The following is a 19612-nucleotide window of genomic DNA, read 5'->3' as shown; positions in this document are numbered from 1 at the left end:
ATATATTAATCAGTTATCCGCATTGAGCGGATAACTCCTTGTAACTGTCCTGTTACTTTTTTTTTTCTTTCCTTCTCCCTCATTTTTGTGTCTCACGTATCTCAAAAACGTGTAAACATAACATGTTATAACTTTGTCAGCATGAGGGCATTCACGTGAAGTTGTGCACCTCCTATTTTTAAATGACGTCAGAGTTGCGCAACATGACTTATGCATTGCGTTGCAAGAATTTAAGACTTTTAGCCTGAGTAGTAACATTATGCAGCATAAAGTAAGAAACCTGAGAATGAGCAATGTCTGTTGCTGCCACTGTGGTAATAGTTATGGCTTGTACCATATGGCTGAGTCCATACTTGATCACCTGATACCAGATCAAGTACCACCATTGTGCTTGCAGAATGATACCCAGTAGCACTCACCAATGTGGATACTTGAAAACTCCCATTTTTCATGATTCTTGTTAAAACACTACCACCACCACTTGATTTCAATGATGTGACATGGAATACATAAACACCTGGAATTGCACAGACAAACTTGCCTGTATCCAGATTGTAGTGATTTCCTACATTTGTAATTATTGTGTCATACTTCATTGGGCTAACGGCATGACGACCTGGGTTTGATGTAAAAACTACTGAAAAGGCAGATTTCTGCTGACTAGCTTGTTCACCCTTTTCTCCCTTTACACCATTTGCACCTGGTAGTCCAATGAGGCCTTGAGGTCCAGTTGGTCCTAATTTACCAGGAATGCCATCTAATCCATTCCTTCCATTATCTCCTTTCATTCCATGTTCTCCTTTCACTCCATTCATTCCTTGTTCTCCTTTCACTCCATTCATTCCTTGTTCTCCTTTCACGCCATTCATTCCTTGTGGCCCTGACACACCTGGATTACCATGATTTCCTGGAATGCCAGGAACCCCAGCTGTACAACAGCTATTACAAGCTGCTGTATCAGTTTGAGCATAGATGATACTAATTTGTATAGTAGCAATTGTGGAGAACATGTAAAATCTGAAATGCAATCAAATTTATAATTTTGTTGGCATGTAGGGTCTATTACCAAGTGTTTTTATAATATAAATGATAGAATTTGAGAACCATGTTCAATCAGACATATTACTATAGACTTCACTACTATCATGTGCCACATTTTGTCAGTCATACTATAGATTGACAAATGGCAATTGAATTTTAACATAGTTGTCAAATTTGATAAATTATATTAGTTTTGAAGTCTATAAGTCTAACACAATTCAATTCAATTCAACAACAATTCAACAACATTTATTTAGAAACAGTTCAAGAAATAAAAGAAGCAGACATTAATTACAATAACTTAAAATGGTAACATTAAATAAGAACTGTTTCTGGGATCAGAAAAAGAAGTAAAAGAACTTGTCAAATATTAACCCCTAAACAAAACAAAAACAACAAAAAAACAACTGCATGACAAATCATGTAGTTATAAATTATAATTCTAAAAAAATTCATGAATGTTTTATTTCTTTCATTTAATAAATAAAAAATCTAACAATATTTGTATTTGGAAATTTTTTTAATAGATTTTTAAAATATGTTAATGTTTTTACAGAAAGTCGTTTCTATAGACAGTTCATTCCATAACTTATGACCACATACTGTAACCAAAAATTGAGTCTTTTTTAGCCTCGTAAATGGTACTTCCACTCTTTTGGTATTTCTAAGCTGATAAAAACTTACAGACTTAAAAACCTAAAACCTTTTAAAGGCAGGAGTGGTGAAGTATTTTTTATAAATCTCACATTCCAATATTAATTAGTATTCCCTATGTTTTTTGTTGTCCTGCCTTACATTTCAAATTATCCTTTAGTACTATAAATTCAGAAACACATTTGTGGTACATTTACTTTACCTAAGAACTTTAGAAAATGTAAATTAAACGAAAAACTGTTTCTGAGTTTTTCCGGAAGGTCACATAACTCATTTTGGTAAAGGTTTTATAATAGGGCTGCTAAGATTATGACAAATATAAAATAGGGCTGCTAAGATTATGACAAATACAAAATAGGGCTGCTAAGATTGTGACAAATATAAAATAGGGCTGCTAAGATTATGACAAATATAAAATAGGGCTGCTAAGATTATGACAAATATAAAATAGGGCTGCTAAGATTGTGACAAATATAAAATAGGGCTGCTAAGATTATGACAAAGAAAAAATAGGGCTGCTAAGATTGTGACAAATATAAAATAGGGCTGCTAAGGTTATGACAAATATAAAATAGGGCTGCTAAGATTATGACAAATAAAAATAGGGCTGCTAAGATTATGACAAATATAAAATAGGGCTGCTAAGATTATGACAAATAAAAAATAGGGCTGCTAAGATTGTGACAAATATAAAATAGGGCTGCTAAGGTTATGACAAATATAAAATAGGGCTGCTAAGATTATGACAAATAAAAAATAGGGCTGCTAAGATTGTGACAAATATAAAATAGGGCTGCTAAGGTTATGACAAATATAAAATAGGGCTGCTAAGATTGTAACAAATATAAAATAGGGCTGCTAAGATTGTGACAAATATAAAATAGGGCTGCTAAGATTGTGAAAAATATAAAATAGGGCTGCTAAGATTGTGATAAATATAAAATAGGGCTGCTAAGATTGTGACACTAGAACAGCTAAGAACACTAAATATAAATATTTACTGTACTTACTCAAGATACATGATTACTGTTTAAATGTTCTTGTATTTTCTCTTGATCAGTAAGTTGATGCTGTTTTCTGTTTTGTGTTGCTGCAGTAAATGTAGCAATGTTGCTTGTCATGGTATTTATATGCGTCTCAATAATGTCTAAATGCAGACTAATCTTGTAAACATCACATATCTTACTGTATATGGTATTTGATGCAGTACAACTCACATATCTTACTGTATATAGAATGCATTGCAATACCACTTGTATGTCTTAATGTATGATGAACTCATGAATGAATTTAATTGGCTAGATGACAGTAGGTTGTATGGGTTGATGACTGCACAATAAATACCAAAATGTAGAGCAATAGTAGGCTACAATTAGTAAACAAAATTACACTCTAGTAATTATTTAACAAAGCATAAACATTTATTTACTCAAAATACATAGATTATTTCTTAATGTCTTAAGTTTAATCAGTATTTTGTCTACTGTTACATTAATAATTATTAATTAAAATAAAATGATGTTTTTTTATTTTCCTTTAGTAGTTGTTGTATTAATATCAAACTTGATGTAGAATTAAGATCAGTATTCTAATGGTGGTTGTTGGATTTCTTTCCTCAAAAAATTAAATTAGATTTAGTTAATTATATATTAATTATAATTTTGAATCATAATATATTTACCTAACTTTAGTCCACATGTACTGAGTCTAAATATCTATGTTTTTAAACATAAACTGTCAGAGTATGATTTACATGATTAGTAAAATATATTTAGTCCAGAGGGATTGTGACTTTAGAAAAAAACAAATTATGGATCATCTTATTTTATTAGAAAAATGTCACATACATGTGGTTCAACCATTGTATACATAAATCAGAAATACTATGAAATATACTAAGAAATTAATTTACCTGTAACCCTGAATTTTAAACTAGTGTAAATTTATTTGGATAACATTCACATTTTTAAATATTTACAAAAAAGTCATCGTAAGGTCATGTTAAAATATTAAGTATCAACTAAAAGTTGTGTTTTTTTATAAGTATTTAAGACTTTTAGCCTGAGTAGTAACATTATGCTGCATAAAGTAAGAAACCTGAGAATGAGCAAAATCTGTTGCTGTTACTGTAGTAATAGTTATAGCTTGTACCACCTGGCTGAGTCCATACTTGATCACCTGATACCAGATCAAGTACCACCATTGCGGTTATAGAATTATACCCAGTAGCAGTTGTATATGCAGATACTTGAAAATTCCCATTTTTCATAATATTTGTTAAAACAGTACCACCACCACTTGATTTCAATGAAGTGACATGGAATACATAAACACCTGGAATTGTACAGACAAACTTGCCTGTATCCAGATTGTAGTAATTTCCTACATTTGTAATTATTGTGTTATACTTCATTGGGCTAATGGCATGACGACCTGGGTCTGATGTAAAAGCTACTGAAAAGGCAGATTTCTGCTGACTAGCTTGTTCACCCTTTTCTCCCTTTAAACCATTTGCACCTGGTAGTCCAGTGAGGCCTTGAGGTCCTTGTTCTCCTTTTAACCCATGTTCTCCAATCAATCCTTGTTCTCCTTTCGTTCCTTGGTCACCTTTCACTCCATTCATTCCTTGTTCTCCTTTCACTCCATTCATTCCTTGTGGCCCTGATGCACCTGGATTACCATGCTGTCCTGGAATGCCAGGAATCCCAGATGTACAACAGCTATTACAAGCTTCGGTAGTACTTTGACCTGCTGCTTTCATGACAAAGATGATACTAATTTGTATAGTAACAATTGTGAAGAACATGTTAAATCTGAAAGAATCAAACATATAATTTGTTTGCTACGGTAAATTTAAAGCCACTTTACCTACGTTTTTTTTTATCTAATTTAAAGACACTATACTTGCAATTGTTGAAGTTTTGTAAAAATAATGCATATATATAACTTCAACTTCATTTCTTGTCTTAAATGTACATTCTAAGGTTTATGATAATAAAAAGAGAATAGGCCTACCCTGGCGTAATTTTGCAGGCCTGGCTGGTAATGTGCAAACTTCGTACTCTAGCTGTAGGCCTAGCCTGACGCCGTCTCGTTGCTAAATTAATTGTCTTTCTATTTTTAGAAAAATCCGTTAAAAAACAGAAAAATAATTAATGCAGCAATTAGACAATGTCAGGCTAGGCCTATAGCTAGCGTATGATGTTCGTACGTTACTGTTGTTTACCGGCTAGGCCTAAAGACCGTCCACGAGAGGACATTCACCGCAGGCTACTTAGGTAGTGCGTTGTCTCTCATTTTATCATGAATTACCATAAAACGTACATTTAAGACAAGGAATGACCTGGTTTAATGTTTTTAAAGTAATACATATGCATTATTTTTACAAAACATCAAAAAATGTAGGAAATGGATCTTTAAGACAACTATACCCTTAGGACAACTACACCCTTAGTACAACTACACCCTTAGTACAACTACACCCTTAGTACAACTACACCCTTAGTACAACTACACCCTTAGTTAGTTAAAATTACATATAAGCAATCTCTAATCCAGGCATATGATGAATAAGGTGTTATGATTATTTTTAATAATGTTAATTTATTGTTATTCTATTTTTTATATATTATATTTTAATCACAACTATTACTGATATTTGTTATTCTCTAATTTTTACTAGGCATTTTGTACAGCAAATATCAATACTTCATGTGCTGTTTTTTGTCATGTACCGTAACCTGCAGTCTTGTTAGGGGGTCAAGCTTAAAGTATCATACTTATTTGACCTCCTTTCACACTTCTTTGTTGTACAAGTATCTCCATATATTTTGTTTAAATTAGTTTGATTACCTTAATGTTTCACATAACTTGTATTATTTTTGAAGTGTGAAAAATTGAATAAAAGAAAGAAAGAAAGAACTACACCCTTAGTACAACTACACCCTTAGTACAACTACACCCTTAAGACAACTACACCCTTAAGACAACTACACCCTTAAGACAACTACACCCTTAGTACAACTACACCCTTAGTACAACTACACCCTTAGGACAACTACACCCTTAGTACAACTACACCCTTAGGACAACTACACCCTTAGTACAACTACACCCTTAGTACAACTACACCCTTAGTAGAACTACACCCTTAGTACAACTACACCCTTAGTACAACTACACCCTTAGGACAACTACACCCTTAGGACAACTACACCCTTAGTACAACTACACCCTTAGTACAACTACACCCTTAGTACAACTACACCCTTAGTACAACTACACCCTTAGGACAACTACACCCTTAGTACAACTACACCCTTAGTACAACTACACCCTTAGTACAACTACACCCTTAGGACAACTACACCCTTAGTACAACTACACCCTTAGGACAACTACACCCTTAGTACAACTACACCCTTAGGACAACTACACCCTTAGTACAACTACACCCTTAGGACAACTACACCCTTAGTACAACTGCACCCTTAGTACAACTACACCCTTAGTACAACTACACCCTTAGGACAACTACACCCTTAGTACAACTACACCCTTAGGACAACTACACCCTTAGTACAACTACACCCTTAGTACAACTACACCCTTAGTACAACTACATCCTTAGTACAACTACACCCTTAGTACAACTACACCCTTAGTACAACTACACCCTTAGTACAACTACACCCTTAGTACAACTACACCCTAGGACAACTACACCCTTAGGACAACTACACCCTTAGTACAACTACACCCTTAGTACAACTAAACCCTTAGGACAACTACACCCTTAGTACAACTACACCCTTAGTACAACTACACCCTTAGTACAACTACACCCTTAGTTAGTTAAAATTACATATAAGCAATCTCTAATCCAGGCATATGATGAATAAGGTGTTATGATTATTTTTAATAATGTTAATTTATTGTTATTCTATTTTTTATATATTATATTTTAATCACAACTATTACTGATATTTGTTATTCTCTAATTTTTACTAGGCATTTTGTACAGCAAATATCATTACTTCATGTGCTGTTTTTTGTCATGTACCGTAACCTGCAGTCTTGTTAGGGGGTCAAGCTTAAAGTATCATACTTATTTGACCTCCTTTCACACTTCTTTGTTGTACAAGTATCTCCATATATTTTGTTTAAATTAGTTTGATTACCTTAATGTTTCACATAACTTGTATTATTTTTGAAGTGTGAAAAATTGAATAAAAGAAAGAAAGAAAGAACTACACCCTTAGGACAACTACACCCTTAGTACAACTACACCCTTAAGACAACTACACCCTTAAGACAACTACACCCTTAAGACAACTACACCCTTAGTACAACTACACCCTTAGGACAACTACACCTTTAGGACAACTACACCCTTAGGACAACTACACCCTTAGGACAACTACACCCTTAGTACAACTACACCCTTAGTACAACTAAACCCTTAGTACAACTACACCCTTAGTACAACTACACCCTTAGTACAACTACACCCTTAGTACAACTGCACCCAGTACAACTGCACCCTTAGTACAACTGCACCCTTAGTACAACTGCACCCTTAGTACAACTGCACCCTTAGTACAACTGCACCCTTAGTACAACTGCACCCTTAGGACAACTGCACCCTTAGTACAACTACACCCTTAGTACAACTACACCCTTAGTACAACTACACCCTTAGTACAACTACACCCTTAGTACAACTACACCCTTGGTACAACTGCACCCTTTAGTACAACTGCACCCTTAGGACAACTGCACCCTTAGGACAACTGTACCCTTAGTACAACTACACCCTTAGTACAACTACACCCTTAGTACAACTACACCCTTAGGACAACTACACCCTTAGTACAACTACACCCTTAGGACAACTACACCCTTAGTACAACTACACCCTTAGGACAACTACACCCTTAGTACAACTACACCCTTAGGACAACTACACCCTTAGTACAACTGCACCCTTAGTACAACTACACCCTTAGTACAACTACACCCTTAGGACAACTACACCCTTAGTACAACTACACCCTTAGGACAACTACACCCTTAGTACAACTACACCCTTAGTACAACTACACCCTTAGTACAACTACATCCTTAGTACAACTACACCCTTAGTACAACTACACCCTTAGTACAACTACACCCTTAGTACAACTACACCCTTAGTACAACTACACCCTTAGTACAACTACACCCTAGGACAACTACACCCTTAGGACAACTACACCCTTAGTACAACTACACCCTTAGTACAACTAAACCCTTAGGACAACTACACCCTTAGTACAACTACACCCTTAGTACAACTACACCCTTAGTACAACTACACCCTTAGTTAGTTAAAATTACATATAAGCAATCTCTAATCCAGGCATATGATGAATAAGGTGTTATGATTATTTTTAATAATGTTAATTTATTGTTATTCTATTTTTTATATATTATATTTTAATCACAACTATTACTGATATTTGTTATTCTCTAATTTTTACTAGGCATTTTGTACAGCAAATATCATTACTTCATGTGCTGTTTTTTGTCATGTACCGTAACCTGCAGTCTTGTTAGGGGGTCAAGCTTAAAGTATCATACTTATTTGACCTCCTTTCACACTTCTTTGTTGTACAAGTATCTCCATATATTTTGTTTAAATTAGTTTGATTACCTTAATGTTTCACATAACTTGTATTATTTTTGAAGTGTGAAAAATTGAATAAAAGAAAGAAAGAAAGAACTACACCCTTAGGACAACTACACCCTTAGTACAACTACACCCTTAAGACAACTACACCCTTAAGACAACTACACCCTTAAGACAACTACACCCTTAGTACAACTACACCCTTAGGACAACTACACCTTTAGGACAACTACACCCTTAGGACAACTACACCCTTAGGACAACTACACCCTTAGTACAACTACACCCTTAGTACAACTAAACCCTTAGTACAACTACACCCTTAGTACAACTACACCCTTAGTACAACTACACCCTTAGTACAACTACACCCTTAGTACAACTGCACCCTTAGTACAACTGCACCCTTAGTACAACTGCACCCTTAGTACAACTGCACCCTTAGTACAACTGCACCCTTAGTACAACTGCACCCTTAGGACAACTGCACCCTTAGTACAACTACACCCTTAGTACAACTACACCCTTAGTACAACTACACCCTTAGTACAACTACACCCTTAGTACAACTACACCCTTGGTACAACTACACCCTTGGTACAACTGCACCCTTTAGTACAACTGCACCCTTAGGACAACTGCACCCTTAGGACAACTGTACCCTTAGTATAACTGCACCCTTAGTACAACTACACCCTTAGTACAACTACACCCTTAATGTGTAAAGGGAAATATAAATTATACTTACCCAAGATTCATGGTTACTTGTTGACTTGTTTCTGTTGATAGTTAAGTGGATGTTCCTTTTCTTCTGCTGTAATACGCTAATGTCAAACAATTTGCTTTTCCTTGTATTTATATGTGTCCCAAATATTTGTATACAATACATCACAAATCTCTTTACCATATATGGAGTTTTTGCAATTCAGCCTACATACCTTACTGTATATAGAATTCATTACAATACAACTTGCATACCTTACTGTATATAGAGTTATTGCAATTCAGCTAACATACAGTAACTTGCTGTATATAGAATTCATTACAATACAACTTGCATACCTTACTGTATATAGAGTTATTGCAATCCTGCTAACATACAGTACCTTACTGTATAGAATTCATTACAATACAACTTTTATACCATACTAAATATAGTTTTTATTGCAATTCTGCTAACAATACTTACCTTATGTGGAGTTCATTGTAATCGAAAGGGGAAATTTTGTTTTCTTTTTCCTTATGTAAAACACTTATTTTTCTATTCTGTGCTTTGATCATGGTTTTGGGCGCTTATTCTGCTTTCAGTATTTATGAGAGCAGTGTAATATACGTGTATATATATCAGGTGTTTGCAGCTACTGCTACAACTACTCATTTGATAGTACTGTATATCTTTGCCATATATAGGCATAGCAAGATAGCAGATATTAGGAGCTATAGCAAGATAGCAGCTATTAGGAGCTATAGCAAGATAGCAGCTATTAGGAGCTATAGGAAGATAGCAGCTATTAGGAGCTATAGCAAGATAGCAGCTATTAGGAGCTATAGCAAGATAGCAGCTATTAGGAGCTATAGAAAATAGTAGCTATTAGGAGCTATAGCAAGATAGCAGCAATTAGGAGCTATAGCAAGATAGCAGCTATTAGGAACTATAGCAAGATAGCAGCTATTAGGAACTATAGCACGATAGCAGCTATTAGGAGCTATAGAAAGATAGCAGCTATTAGGAGCTATAGCAAGATAGCAGCTATTAGGAGCTATAGCAAGATAGCGGCTATTAGGAGCTATAGTAGCTACTGGCAGCGACAACAATTGTTGGCTATATTCCGCATACCTTATTTTATATCATAGAATTCATTACAATCCAACCCATGTACCTTACCGTAAAGTGGGCCGAAAACAGCATAAGTACCAAAAAGTGATAAATATTATAAAATCTATTTACCCATAGTGTCATGAGGTGGTTTCCCGAATGATCGTAAAATCAAAACGGTACTGGGTATGACCAACTAGCGTTCTTGTCACCAACTAGTCATTCATTCATAGAAGTACTGATGTAGTAGCCTATCTGTACGGTGACCATAGAATGTGACCCGAGACATGACTAACTACGACTTTTAGTTGATAGAAGATGGAAAAAATGTTGTTTAGAAGAGTTGTACTGTATGTGGATGTTTAATAAAATTATGTCAATGATGTTTACACACTAGGCATATTAATAGTAATGTTTGTTAGTATAAATAATTTAGAGTTAAAAAGATATACGGAAGAAAAGCAAAGAGACTATGGAGCGGCTATTCCTGAATATACAATACTAAGTATCGTAGTTTTAAATTATAAATTTTAGGCGATCTTGTCAAAGGTCAAGCGCCTATAGCCTGCAGCTTAATATCGTATATTTTCAATTTATTTATAATTTACTTGATCAGAGGATGTTCAAACACTTCTCCCAAAATGCGTTATTGCAATACCACTTGTATGACTTAATGTATAAAGAACTCATAAAGGAATTTAATTGGCTAGATGACAGTAGGTTGTATGAGTTGATGACTGCACAGTAAATACCAACATGTAGAGTAATAGTAGGCTACAATTAGTAAACAAAATTACACTCTAGTAATTATTTAACAAAGCATAAACATTTATTTACTCAAAATACATAGATTATTTCTTAATGTCTTAAGTTTAATCAGTATTTTGTCTACTGTTACATTAATAATTATTAATTAAAGTCAATTGTTTTTTTTTATTTTCCTTTAGTAGTTGTTTTATTAATATCAAACTTGATGTAGAATTAAGATCAGTATACTAATGGTGATTGTTGGATTTGTTCCCTCAAAAGATTAAATTACATTTAATTAATTATATATTTATTATAATTTTGTTTCATAATATTATATTTACCTATCCATAGCCCACATGTACTGAGTCTAAATATCTACATCTTTAAATATAAACTGTCAGAGTATGGTTTACACGATTAGTAAAAGATATTTAATCAAGGGAGATTGTGACTTTTATGAGTGATCTTATTTTATTAGAAAAATGTCACACACAGGTGGTTTAACCATACTATGGATAAATCAGAAATAATATAAAATATACTAAGAAATTAATTTACCTGTAACCCTGAATAAACAGAAATCAGAAAAATATAAAATATTCTAAAAAATTAATTTTTAAAAGAAAGAAAAATGTTACATTTCTCATCATAAGGTCACGTTAAAATATTAAGTATCAACTAAAAGTTGTGTTTTTTTTATAAGTATTTAAGACTTTTAGCCTGAGTAGTAACATTATGCTGCATAAAGTAAGAAACCTGAGAATGAGCAATATCTGTTGCTGTCACTGTGGTAATAGTTATGGTTTGTATCATATGGCTGAGTCCATACTTGATCACCTGATATCAGATCAAGTACCACCATTGTGCTTGCAGAATTATACCCAGTAGCACTTACATATGCAGATACTTGATGATTCCCATTTTTCATAATATGTGTTAAAACAATACCACCACCACTTGATTTCATTGATGACACATGGAAAACATAAACACCTGGAATTGCACAGACAAACTTGCCTGTATCCAGATTGTAGTCATTTCCTACATTTGTGATTATTGTGTCATACTTCATTGGGCTAATGGCATGACGACCTGGGTTTGATGTAAAAGCTACTGTAAAGGCAGATTTCTGCTGACTAGCTTGTTCACCCTTTTCTCCCTTTACGCCATTTACACCTGGTAGTCCAATGAGGCCTTGAGTTCCTTGTTCTCCTTTTAACCCATGTTCTCCTATCAATCCTTGTTCTCCTTTCATTCCTTGGTCACCTTTCACTCCATTCATTCCTTGTTCTCCTTTCACTCCATTCATCCCTTGTGGCCCTGATGCACCTGGATTACCATGCTGTCCTGGAATTCCAGGAATCCCAGATGTACAACAGCTGTTACAAGCGTCAGTAGTAGTTTGACCTGCTGCTTTCATGACAAAGATGATACTAATTTGTACAGTAACAATTGTGAAGAACATGTTAAATCTGAAAGAATCAAACATATAATTTGTTTGCTACGGTAAATTTAAAGCCACTTTACCTACGTTTTTTTTTATCTAATTTAAAGACACTATACTTGCAATTGTTGAAGTTTTGTAAAAATAATGCACATATATAACTTCAACTTCATTTCTTGTCTTAAATGTACATTCTAAGGTTTATGATAATAAAAAGAGAATAGGCCTAGCCTGGCGTAATTTTGCAGGCCTGGCTGGTAAAGCGTGGCAATGTGCAAACTTCGTACTCTAGCTGTAGGCCTAGCCTGACGCCGTCTCGTTGCTAAATTAATTGTCTTTCCATTTTTAGAAAAATCTGTTAAAAAACAGAAAAATAATTAATGCAGCAATTAGACAATGTCAGGCTGGGCCTATAGCTAGCGTATGATGTTCGTACGTTACTGTTGTTTACCAGCTAGGCCTACAAAACTAAGCCTAGCTAGGCTAGGCCTAACGACCGTCCACGAGAGGACATTCACCGCGGGCTACTTAGGTAGTGCATTGTCTCTCATTTTATCATGAATTACCATAAAACATACATTTAAGACCAGGAATGACCTGGTTTAATGTTTTTAAAGTAATACATATGCATTATTTTTACAAAACGTCAAAAAAATGGGTCGGAAATGGATCTTTAAGACAACTACACCTTTAGGACAACTACACCCTTAGTACAACTACACCCTTAGTACAACTACACCCTTGGTACAACTACACCCTTAGTACAACTACACCCTTGGTACAACTACACCCTTAAGACAACTACACCCTTAAGACAACTACACCCTTAGTACAACTACACCCTTAGGACAACTACACCTTTAGGACAACTACACCCTTAGGACAACTACACCCTTAGGACAACTACACCCTTAGTACAACTACACCCTTAGTACAACTACACCCTTAGTACAACTACACCCTTAGTACAGCTGCACCCAGTACAACTGCACCCAGTACAACTGCACCCTTAGTACAACTGCACCCTTAGGACAACTGCACCCTTAGTATAACTGCACCCTTAGTACAACTGCACCCTTAGTACAACTACACCCTTAGTACAACTACACCCTTAAGACAACTACACCCTTAGTACAACTACATCCTTATGTGTAAAGGGAAATATAAATTATACTTACCCAAGATTCATGGTTACTTGTTGACTTGTTTCTGTTGATAGTTAAGTGGATGTTCCTTTTCTTCTGCTGTAATAGGCTAATGTCAAACAATTTGCTTTTCCTTGTATTTATATGTGTCCCAAATATTTGTATACAATACATCACAAACCTCTTTACCATATATGGAGTTTTTGCAATTCAGCCTACATACCTTACTGTATAGAATTCACTACAATACAACTTACATACCTTACTGTATATGGAGTTATTGCAATCCTGCTAACACACAGTACCTTACTGTATAGAATTCATTACAAAGCAACTTTTATACCTTACTAAATATAGTTTTTATTGCAATTCTGCTAACAATACTTACCTTATGTGGAGTTCATTGTAATCGAAAGGGGGAATTTTGTTTTCTTTTTCCTTATGTAAAACACTTATTTTTCTATTCTGTGCTTTGATCATGGTTTTGGGCGCTTATTCTGCTTTCAGTATTTATGAGAGCAGTGTAATATACGTGTATATATATCAGGTGTTTGCAGCTACTGCTACAACTACTCATTTGATAGTACTGTATATCTTTGCCATATATAGGCATAGCAAGATAGCAGATATTAGGAGCTATAGCAAGATAGCAGCTATTAGGAGCTATAGCAAGATAGCAGCTATTAGGAGCTATAGCAAGATAGCAGCTATTAGGAGCTATAGAAAATAGTAGCTATTAGGAGCTATAGCAAGATAGCAGCAATTAGGAGCTATAGCAAGATAGCAGCTATTAGGAACTATAGCAAGATAGCAGCTATTAGGAACTATAGCACGATAGCAGCTATTAGGAGCTATAGAAAGATAGCAGCTATTAGGAGCTATAGCAAGATAGCAGCTATTAGGAGCTATAGCAAGATAGCGGCTATTAGGAGCTATAGTAGCTACTGGCAGCGACAACAATTGTTGGCTATATTCCGCATACCTTATTTTATATCATAGAATTCATTACAATCCAACCCATGTACCTTACCGTAAAGTGGGCCGAAAACAGCATAGTACCAAAAAGTGATAAATATTATAAAATCTATTTACCCATAGTGTCTGCAGCTCAATATTGTATATTTTCAGTTTATTTATAATTTACTTGATCAGATGAATGTTCAAACACTTCTCCTAAAATGTTCTTAAAGAAATTGGCAAAACACAAGATGAGTTATTGCAATACCACTCATAAAGGAATTTAATTGGCTAGATGACAGTAGGTTGTATGGGTTGATGACTTCACAGTAAATACCAACATGTAGAGAAATAGTAGGCTACAATTAGTAAACAAAATTACACTCTAGTAATTATTTAACAAAGCATAAACATTTATTTACTCAAAATACATAAATTATTTCTTAATGTCTTAAGTTTAATCAGTATTTTTTGTCTACTGTTACATTAATAATTATTAATTAAAGTAAAATGTTGTTTTTTATTTTCCTTTAGTAGTTGTTGTATTAATATCAAACTTGATGTAGAATTAAGATCAGTATACTAATGGTGGTTGTTGGATTTGTTCCATCAAAAGATTAAATTAGATTTAATTAATTATATATTAAATATAATTTTGATTTATAATATATTTACCTAACCATAGCCCACATGTACAGAGTCTAAATATCTACGTCTTTAAACATAAACTGTCAGAGTATGGTTTACATGATTAGTAAAAGGTATTTAGTCCAGAGGGATTGTGACTTTTGAAAAACAAATTATGGGTGTTTTTATTTTGTTCAACCATACTATACAACCATACTATACATAAATCAGAAATACTATGAAATATACAAAGAAATTAATTTACCTGTAACCCTGAATTTTAAACTAGTGTAAATTTATATAATAATATTAGTAGTATTGGATAACATGCACATTTTTAAATATTTACAAAAACGAAAGAAAAATCTTACATTCGTCATCATAAAGTCTTGTTTGAATATTAAGTATCCACTAAGTTGTGTTTAGAAAAATGTCATACAGGTGGTTCGACCATTGTATACAGAAATCAGAAATAATTTGAAATGTGCTTAGAAATTAATTTACCTTTAATCCTTAAGTGTAAATTTATATACTGTTAGATAACATGGACATTTAAATTTATTTACAAAAAAAAGAATGAAAAATGTTACAAATCTATCATTCGTCATTGTAAGGTCATGTTAAAATATTAATTGTCCACCAAAAATTGGGACTTTTTTAGGTATTTGAGACTTTTAGCTTGAGTAGTAACATTATGCTGCATAAAGTAAGAAACCTGAGAATGAGCAATATCTGTCACCATCACTGTAGTAATGGTTATAGCTTGTATCATATGGCTGAGTCCATACTTGATCACCTGATACTAGATCAAGAACCACCATTGTGCTTACAGAATTATACCCAGTAGCACTTACATATGCAGTTACTTGATAATTCCCATTTTTCATAATATGTGTTACAACGCCACCACCATTTGATTTCATTGATGAGACTTGGAATACATAAACACCTGGGATTGCACAGACAAACTTGCCTGTATCCAGATTGTAGTCATTTCCAACATTTGTAATTATTGTGTCATACTTCATTGGGCTAACGGCATGACGACCTGGGCTTGATGTAAAAACTACTGAAAAGGCAGATTTCTGCTGACTAGCTTGTTCACCCTTTTCTCCCTTTACACCATTTGCACCTGGTAGTCCAGTGAGGCCTTGGGGTCCTTGTTCTCCTTTTAACCCATGTTCTCTGATCAATCCTTGTTCTCCTTTCATTCCTTGGTCACCTTTCACTCCATTCATTCCTTGTTCTCCTTTCACTCCATTTATTCCTTGTGGCCCTGATGCACCTGGATTACCATGCTGTCCTGGAATGCCAGGAATCCCAGATGTACAACAGCTGTTACAAGCTTCAGTAGTACTTTGACCTGCTGCTTTCATGACAAAGATGATACTAATTTGTATAGTAACAATTGTGAAGAACATGTTAAATCTGAAAGAATCAAACATATAATTTGTTTGCTACGGTAAATTTAAAGCCACTTTACCTACGTTTTTTTTATCTAATTTAAAGACACTATACTTGCAATTGTTGACGTTTTGTAAAAATAATGCATATATATAACTTCAACTTCATTTCTTGTCTTAAATGTACATTCTAAGGTTTATGATAATAAAAAGAGAATAGGCCTAGCCTGGCTTAATTTTGCAGGCCTGGCTGGTAAAGAGTGGCATGTGCGAACTTCGTACTCTAGCTATAGAGTTTAGCAGAATCCATTAAAAAAAAACCAGAAAAACAGTCAGGCTAAGCCTATAGCTAGTGTATGATGTTCGTACCTTACTGTTGTTTAGCAGCTAGGCTTACAAAACTAAGCCTAGCTAGGCTACTTAGGTAGTGCATTGTTTCTCTCATTTTATCATAAATTACTATAAAACGTACATCTAAGACAAGGAATAACTTAGTTTAATGTTTTTAAAGTAATATTTATGCATTATTTTTACAAAACGTCAAAAATTGTAAAGAATGGGTCTACACCCTTAGGACAACTACACCCTTAGTACAACTACACCCTTGGTACAACTACACTCTTTACTTAGTACAACTACACCCTTGGTACAACTACACCCTTGGTACAACTACACCCTTAGTACAACTACACCCTTAGTACAACTGCACACTTAGTACAACTACACCCTTAGGACAACACCACCCTTAGTACAACTACACCCTTAGTACAACTACACCCTTAGTACCACTACACCCTTAGTACAACTACACCCTTAGTACAACTACACCCTTAGTACAACTACACCCTTAGTACAACTACACCCTTAGTACAACTGCACCCTTAGTACAACTGCACCCTTAATGTGTAAAGGGCTTCTAAGATAGTGACAAATATAAATTATACTTACCCAAGATTCATGGTTACTTGTTGACTGGTTTCTCTTGATAGTTAAGTGGATGTTCCTTTTCTTCTGCTCAAACAATTTGCTTTTCCTTGTATTTATATGTGTCCCAAATGTTTGTATACAATACATCACAAATCTCTTTACCATATATGGAGTTTTTGCAATTCAGCCTACATACCTTACTGTATAGAATTCATTACAATACAACTTGCATACCTTACTGTATATAGAGTTATTGCAATCCTGCTAACATACAGTAACTTGCTGTATATAGAATTCATTACAATACAACTTGAATACCTTACTGTATATGGAGTTATTGCAATCCTGCTAACATACAGTAACTTGCTGTATATAGAATTCATTACAATACAACTTGCATACCTTACTGTATATGGAGTTATTGCAATCCTGCTAACACACAGTAACTTGCTGTATATAGAATTCATAACAATACAACTTGCATACCTTACTGTATATGGAGTTCTTTGCCGTCTCGCTAACATACCTTACTGTATAGAATTCATTACAATACAACTTGCATACCATACTGTATATAGAGTTCTTTGCCGTCCTGCTCACATACCTTACTATATAGAATTCATTACAATACAACTTACATACCTTACTGTATATGGAGTTCTTTGCCGTCTCGCTAACATACCTTACTATATAGAATTCATTACAATACAACTTGCATACCATACTGTATATAGAGTTCTTTGCCGTCCTGCTCACATACCTTACTATATACAGTGTATAGAATTAATTGCAATTCAACTCGCATACCTTATATGGAGTCCAGTTAACGGCAGCTATAGCTACTCATTTATTAGTATTAGCTTGTTCACTCCTTTTCCCCTTTGACTTTGATTTTCCAAATTTGTCCATTTTAAGAAAAATTAATTTTTTCGTTGTGATTTTTGATACACCCTTTTTATTTATACATTTAACCAAATGCTATATATCAAATTCATGCCTGTACCTGGGCTTTATAGTTTATTTGTCATTTGTTCACACCAAAACTATCCAATCTCTTTCTCTCGTGTCCTGGATATATAATTTCAAACTACGCTTTAGTACCATACCTTCAGAAAAACATTTAATGAAGCCAATTGATATAAAGACAAAATAAGTTTTCAACTTAGTTTAAAATCAGTATTTTACAAATTTGAGTTGATCATATTAGTGATCGTTTGAGCTTTGTGTTCCTTTTGTAATTTAGAATTGTACAAACATTAGATATACAATTTCTGCTGAATACATAAAATGGTTTTCTATTCAACTTATTTTAGTCTTTTTACATATTTTCTAGGGTTCATTAGGAATTAAGTTGTGTTAATAATTTATTGATCTTAATCATACAAGCAGAAAAGTCATTCTCTGGATTAAAATCTAAAAATAGCTGCCAATCAAATGAAGAATTTTGATAAAATGTAAATAAACCAAAAATTGTTTCTGATCTAAATGTTGCCAGAAGGTCACATAAACGATTTTTATAACTAGAATAAATGCCACTAAAGATTTTATTATATAAAATATGGCTGCTAAGATTGTGACAAATATGAAAAACTGTAGGGCTGCTAAGATTGTGACAAATATAAAATAGGGCTGCTAAGATTGTGACAAATATAAAATAGGGCTGCTAAGATTATGACAAATATAAAATAGGGCTGCTAAGATTGTGAAAAATATAAAATAGGGCTGCTAAAATTGTGACAAATATAAAATAAGGCTGCTAAGATTGTGACAAATATAAAATAGGGCTGCTAAGATTATGACATTAAAACAGCTAAGAACACTAATATAAAGATTTACTGTACTTACCCAAGATACATTATTACTGTTTAAATGTTCTTGTATTTTCTCGTGATCAGTAAGTTGATGCTGTTTTCTGTTTTGTGCTGCTTCAGTAATTGTAACAATGTTGCTTGTCATGGTATTTATATGCGTCTCAATAATGTCTAAATGCAGACTAATCTTGTAAACATCACATATCTTACTGTATATGGTATTTGATGCAGTACAACTCACATATCTTACTGTATATAGAATGCATTGCAATACCACTTGTATGTCTTAATGTATGATGAACTCATAAAGGAATTTAATTGGCTAGATGACAGTAGGTTGTATGGGTTGATGACTGCACAGTAAATA

General features: G+C 34.0%; 4 protein-coding genes across 5 annotated transcripts in view; 1 reads left to right on the top strand and 3 right to left on the bottom strand.

The window, feature by feature from the left end:
• LOC144835824 (anaphase-promoting complex subunit 7-like) overlaps positions 1–19612 on the top strand; it is a 169073-nt gene that overhangs the window by 69436 nt on the left and 80025 nt on the right. The gene's annotated exons all lie outside the window — the stretch shown is intronic.
• On the bottom strand, positions 258–1010 carry LOC144858683 (complement C1q tumor necrosis factor-related protein 2-like). The gene has a single exon (XM_078714781.1). The coding sequence runs from the start codon at positions 1008–1010 to the stop codon at positions 258–260; it is 753 nt and encodes a 250-aa protein (XP_078570907.1).
• LOC144835844 (complement C1q tumor necrosis factor-related protein 2-like) lies at positions 3187–9186 on the bottom strand. 2 transcript variants are annotated; one of them, XM_078690960.1, is made up of 3 exons: positions 9114–9186; positions 4711–4809; positions 3187–4508 (listed from the first exon to the last, which is right to left on the bottom strand). In XM_078690960.1, exons 1-3 carry the CDS (start codon positions 9122–9124, stop codon positions 3770–3772), a joined length of 849 nt encoding a protein of 282 aa, XP_078547086.1. In that variant the 5' UTR covers positions 9125–9186; the 3' UTR covers positions 3187–3769. The 2 variants fall into 2 exon arrangements, with proteins under 2 accessions (XP_078547086.1, XP_078547087.1); XM_078690961.1 differs by lacking the exon at positions 4711–4809 and having other exon boundaries at positions 9114–9182.
• Positions 11106–13622, bottom strand: LOC144835851 (complement C1q tumor necrosis factor-related protein 2-like). Its single transcript, XM_078690968.1, has 2 exons — positions 13554–13622; positions 11106–12403 (listed from the first exon to the last, which is right to left on the bottom strand). Exons 1-2 carry the CDS (start codon positions 13562–13564, stop codon positions 11665–11667), a joined length of 750 nt encoding a protein of 249 aa, XP_078547094.1. The 5' UTR covers positions 13565–13622; the 3' UTR covers positions 11106–11664.

Source organism: Antedon bifida, chromosome 2, assembly GCF_963402885.1.
Source record: "Antedon bifida chromosome 2, ecAntBifi1.1, whole genome shotgun sequence".
Lineage (NCBI taxonomy): Eukaryota > Metazoa > Echinodermata > Crinoidea > Comatulida > Antedonidae > Antedon > Antedon bifida.
Note: the sequence above shows the minus strand (reverse complement) of the source record. Positions and strands in the feature narration are given on the sequence as shown.

Excerpts from the sequence above, each read along its gene's own strand:
- LOC144858683 (XM_078714781.1), bottom strand. The coding sequence starts at position 1,010 with ATGTTCTCCACAATTGCTACTATACAAATTAGTATCATCTATGCTCAA.
- LOC144835844 (XM_078690960.1), bottom strand. Across the intron at positions 4,509-4,710 it reads GCCTGCAAAATTACGCCAGG|ATTTAACATGTTCTTCACAA; the intron begins GTAGGCCTATTC and ends TGATTCTTTCAG.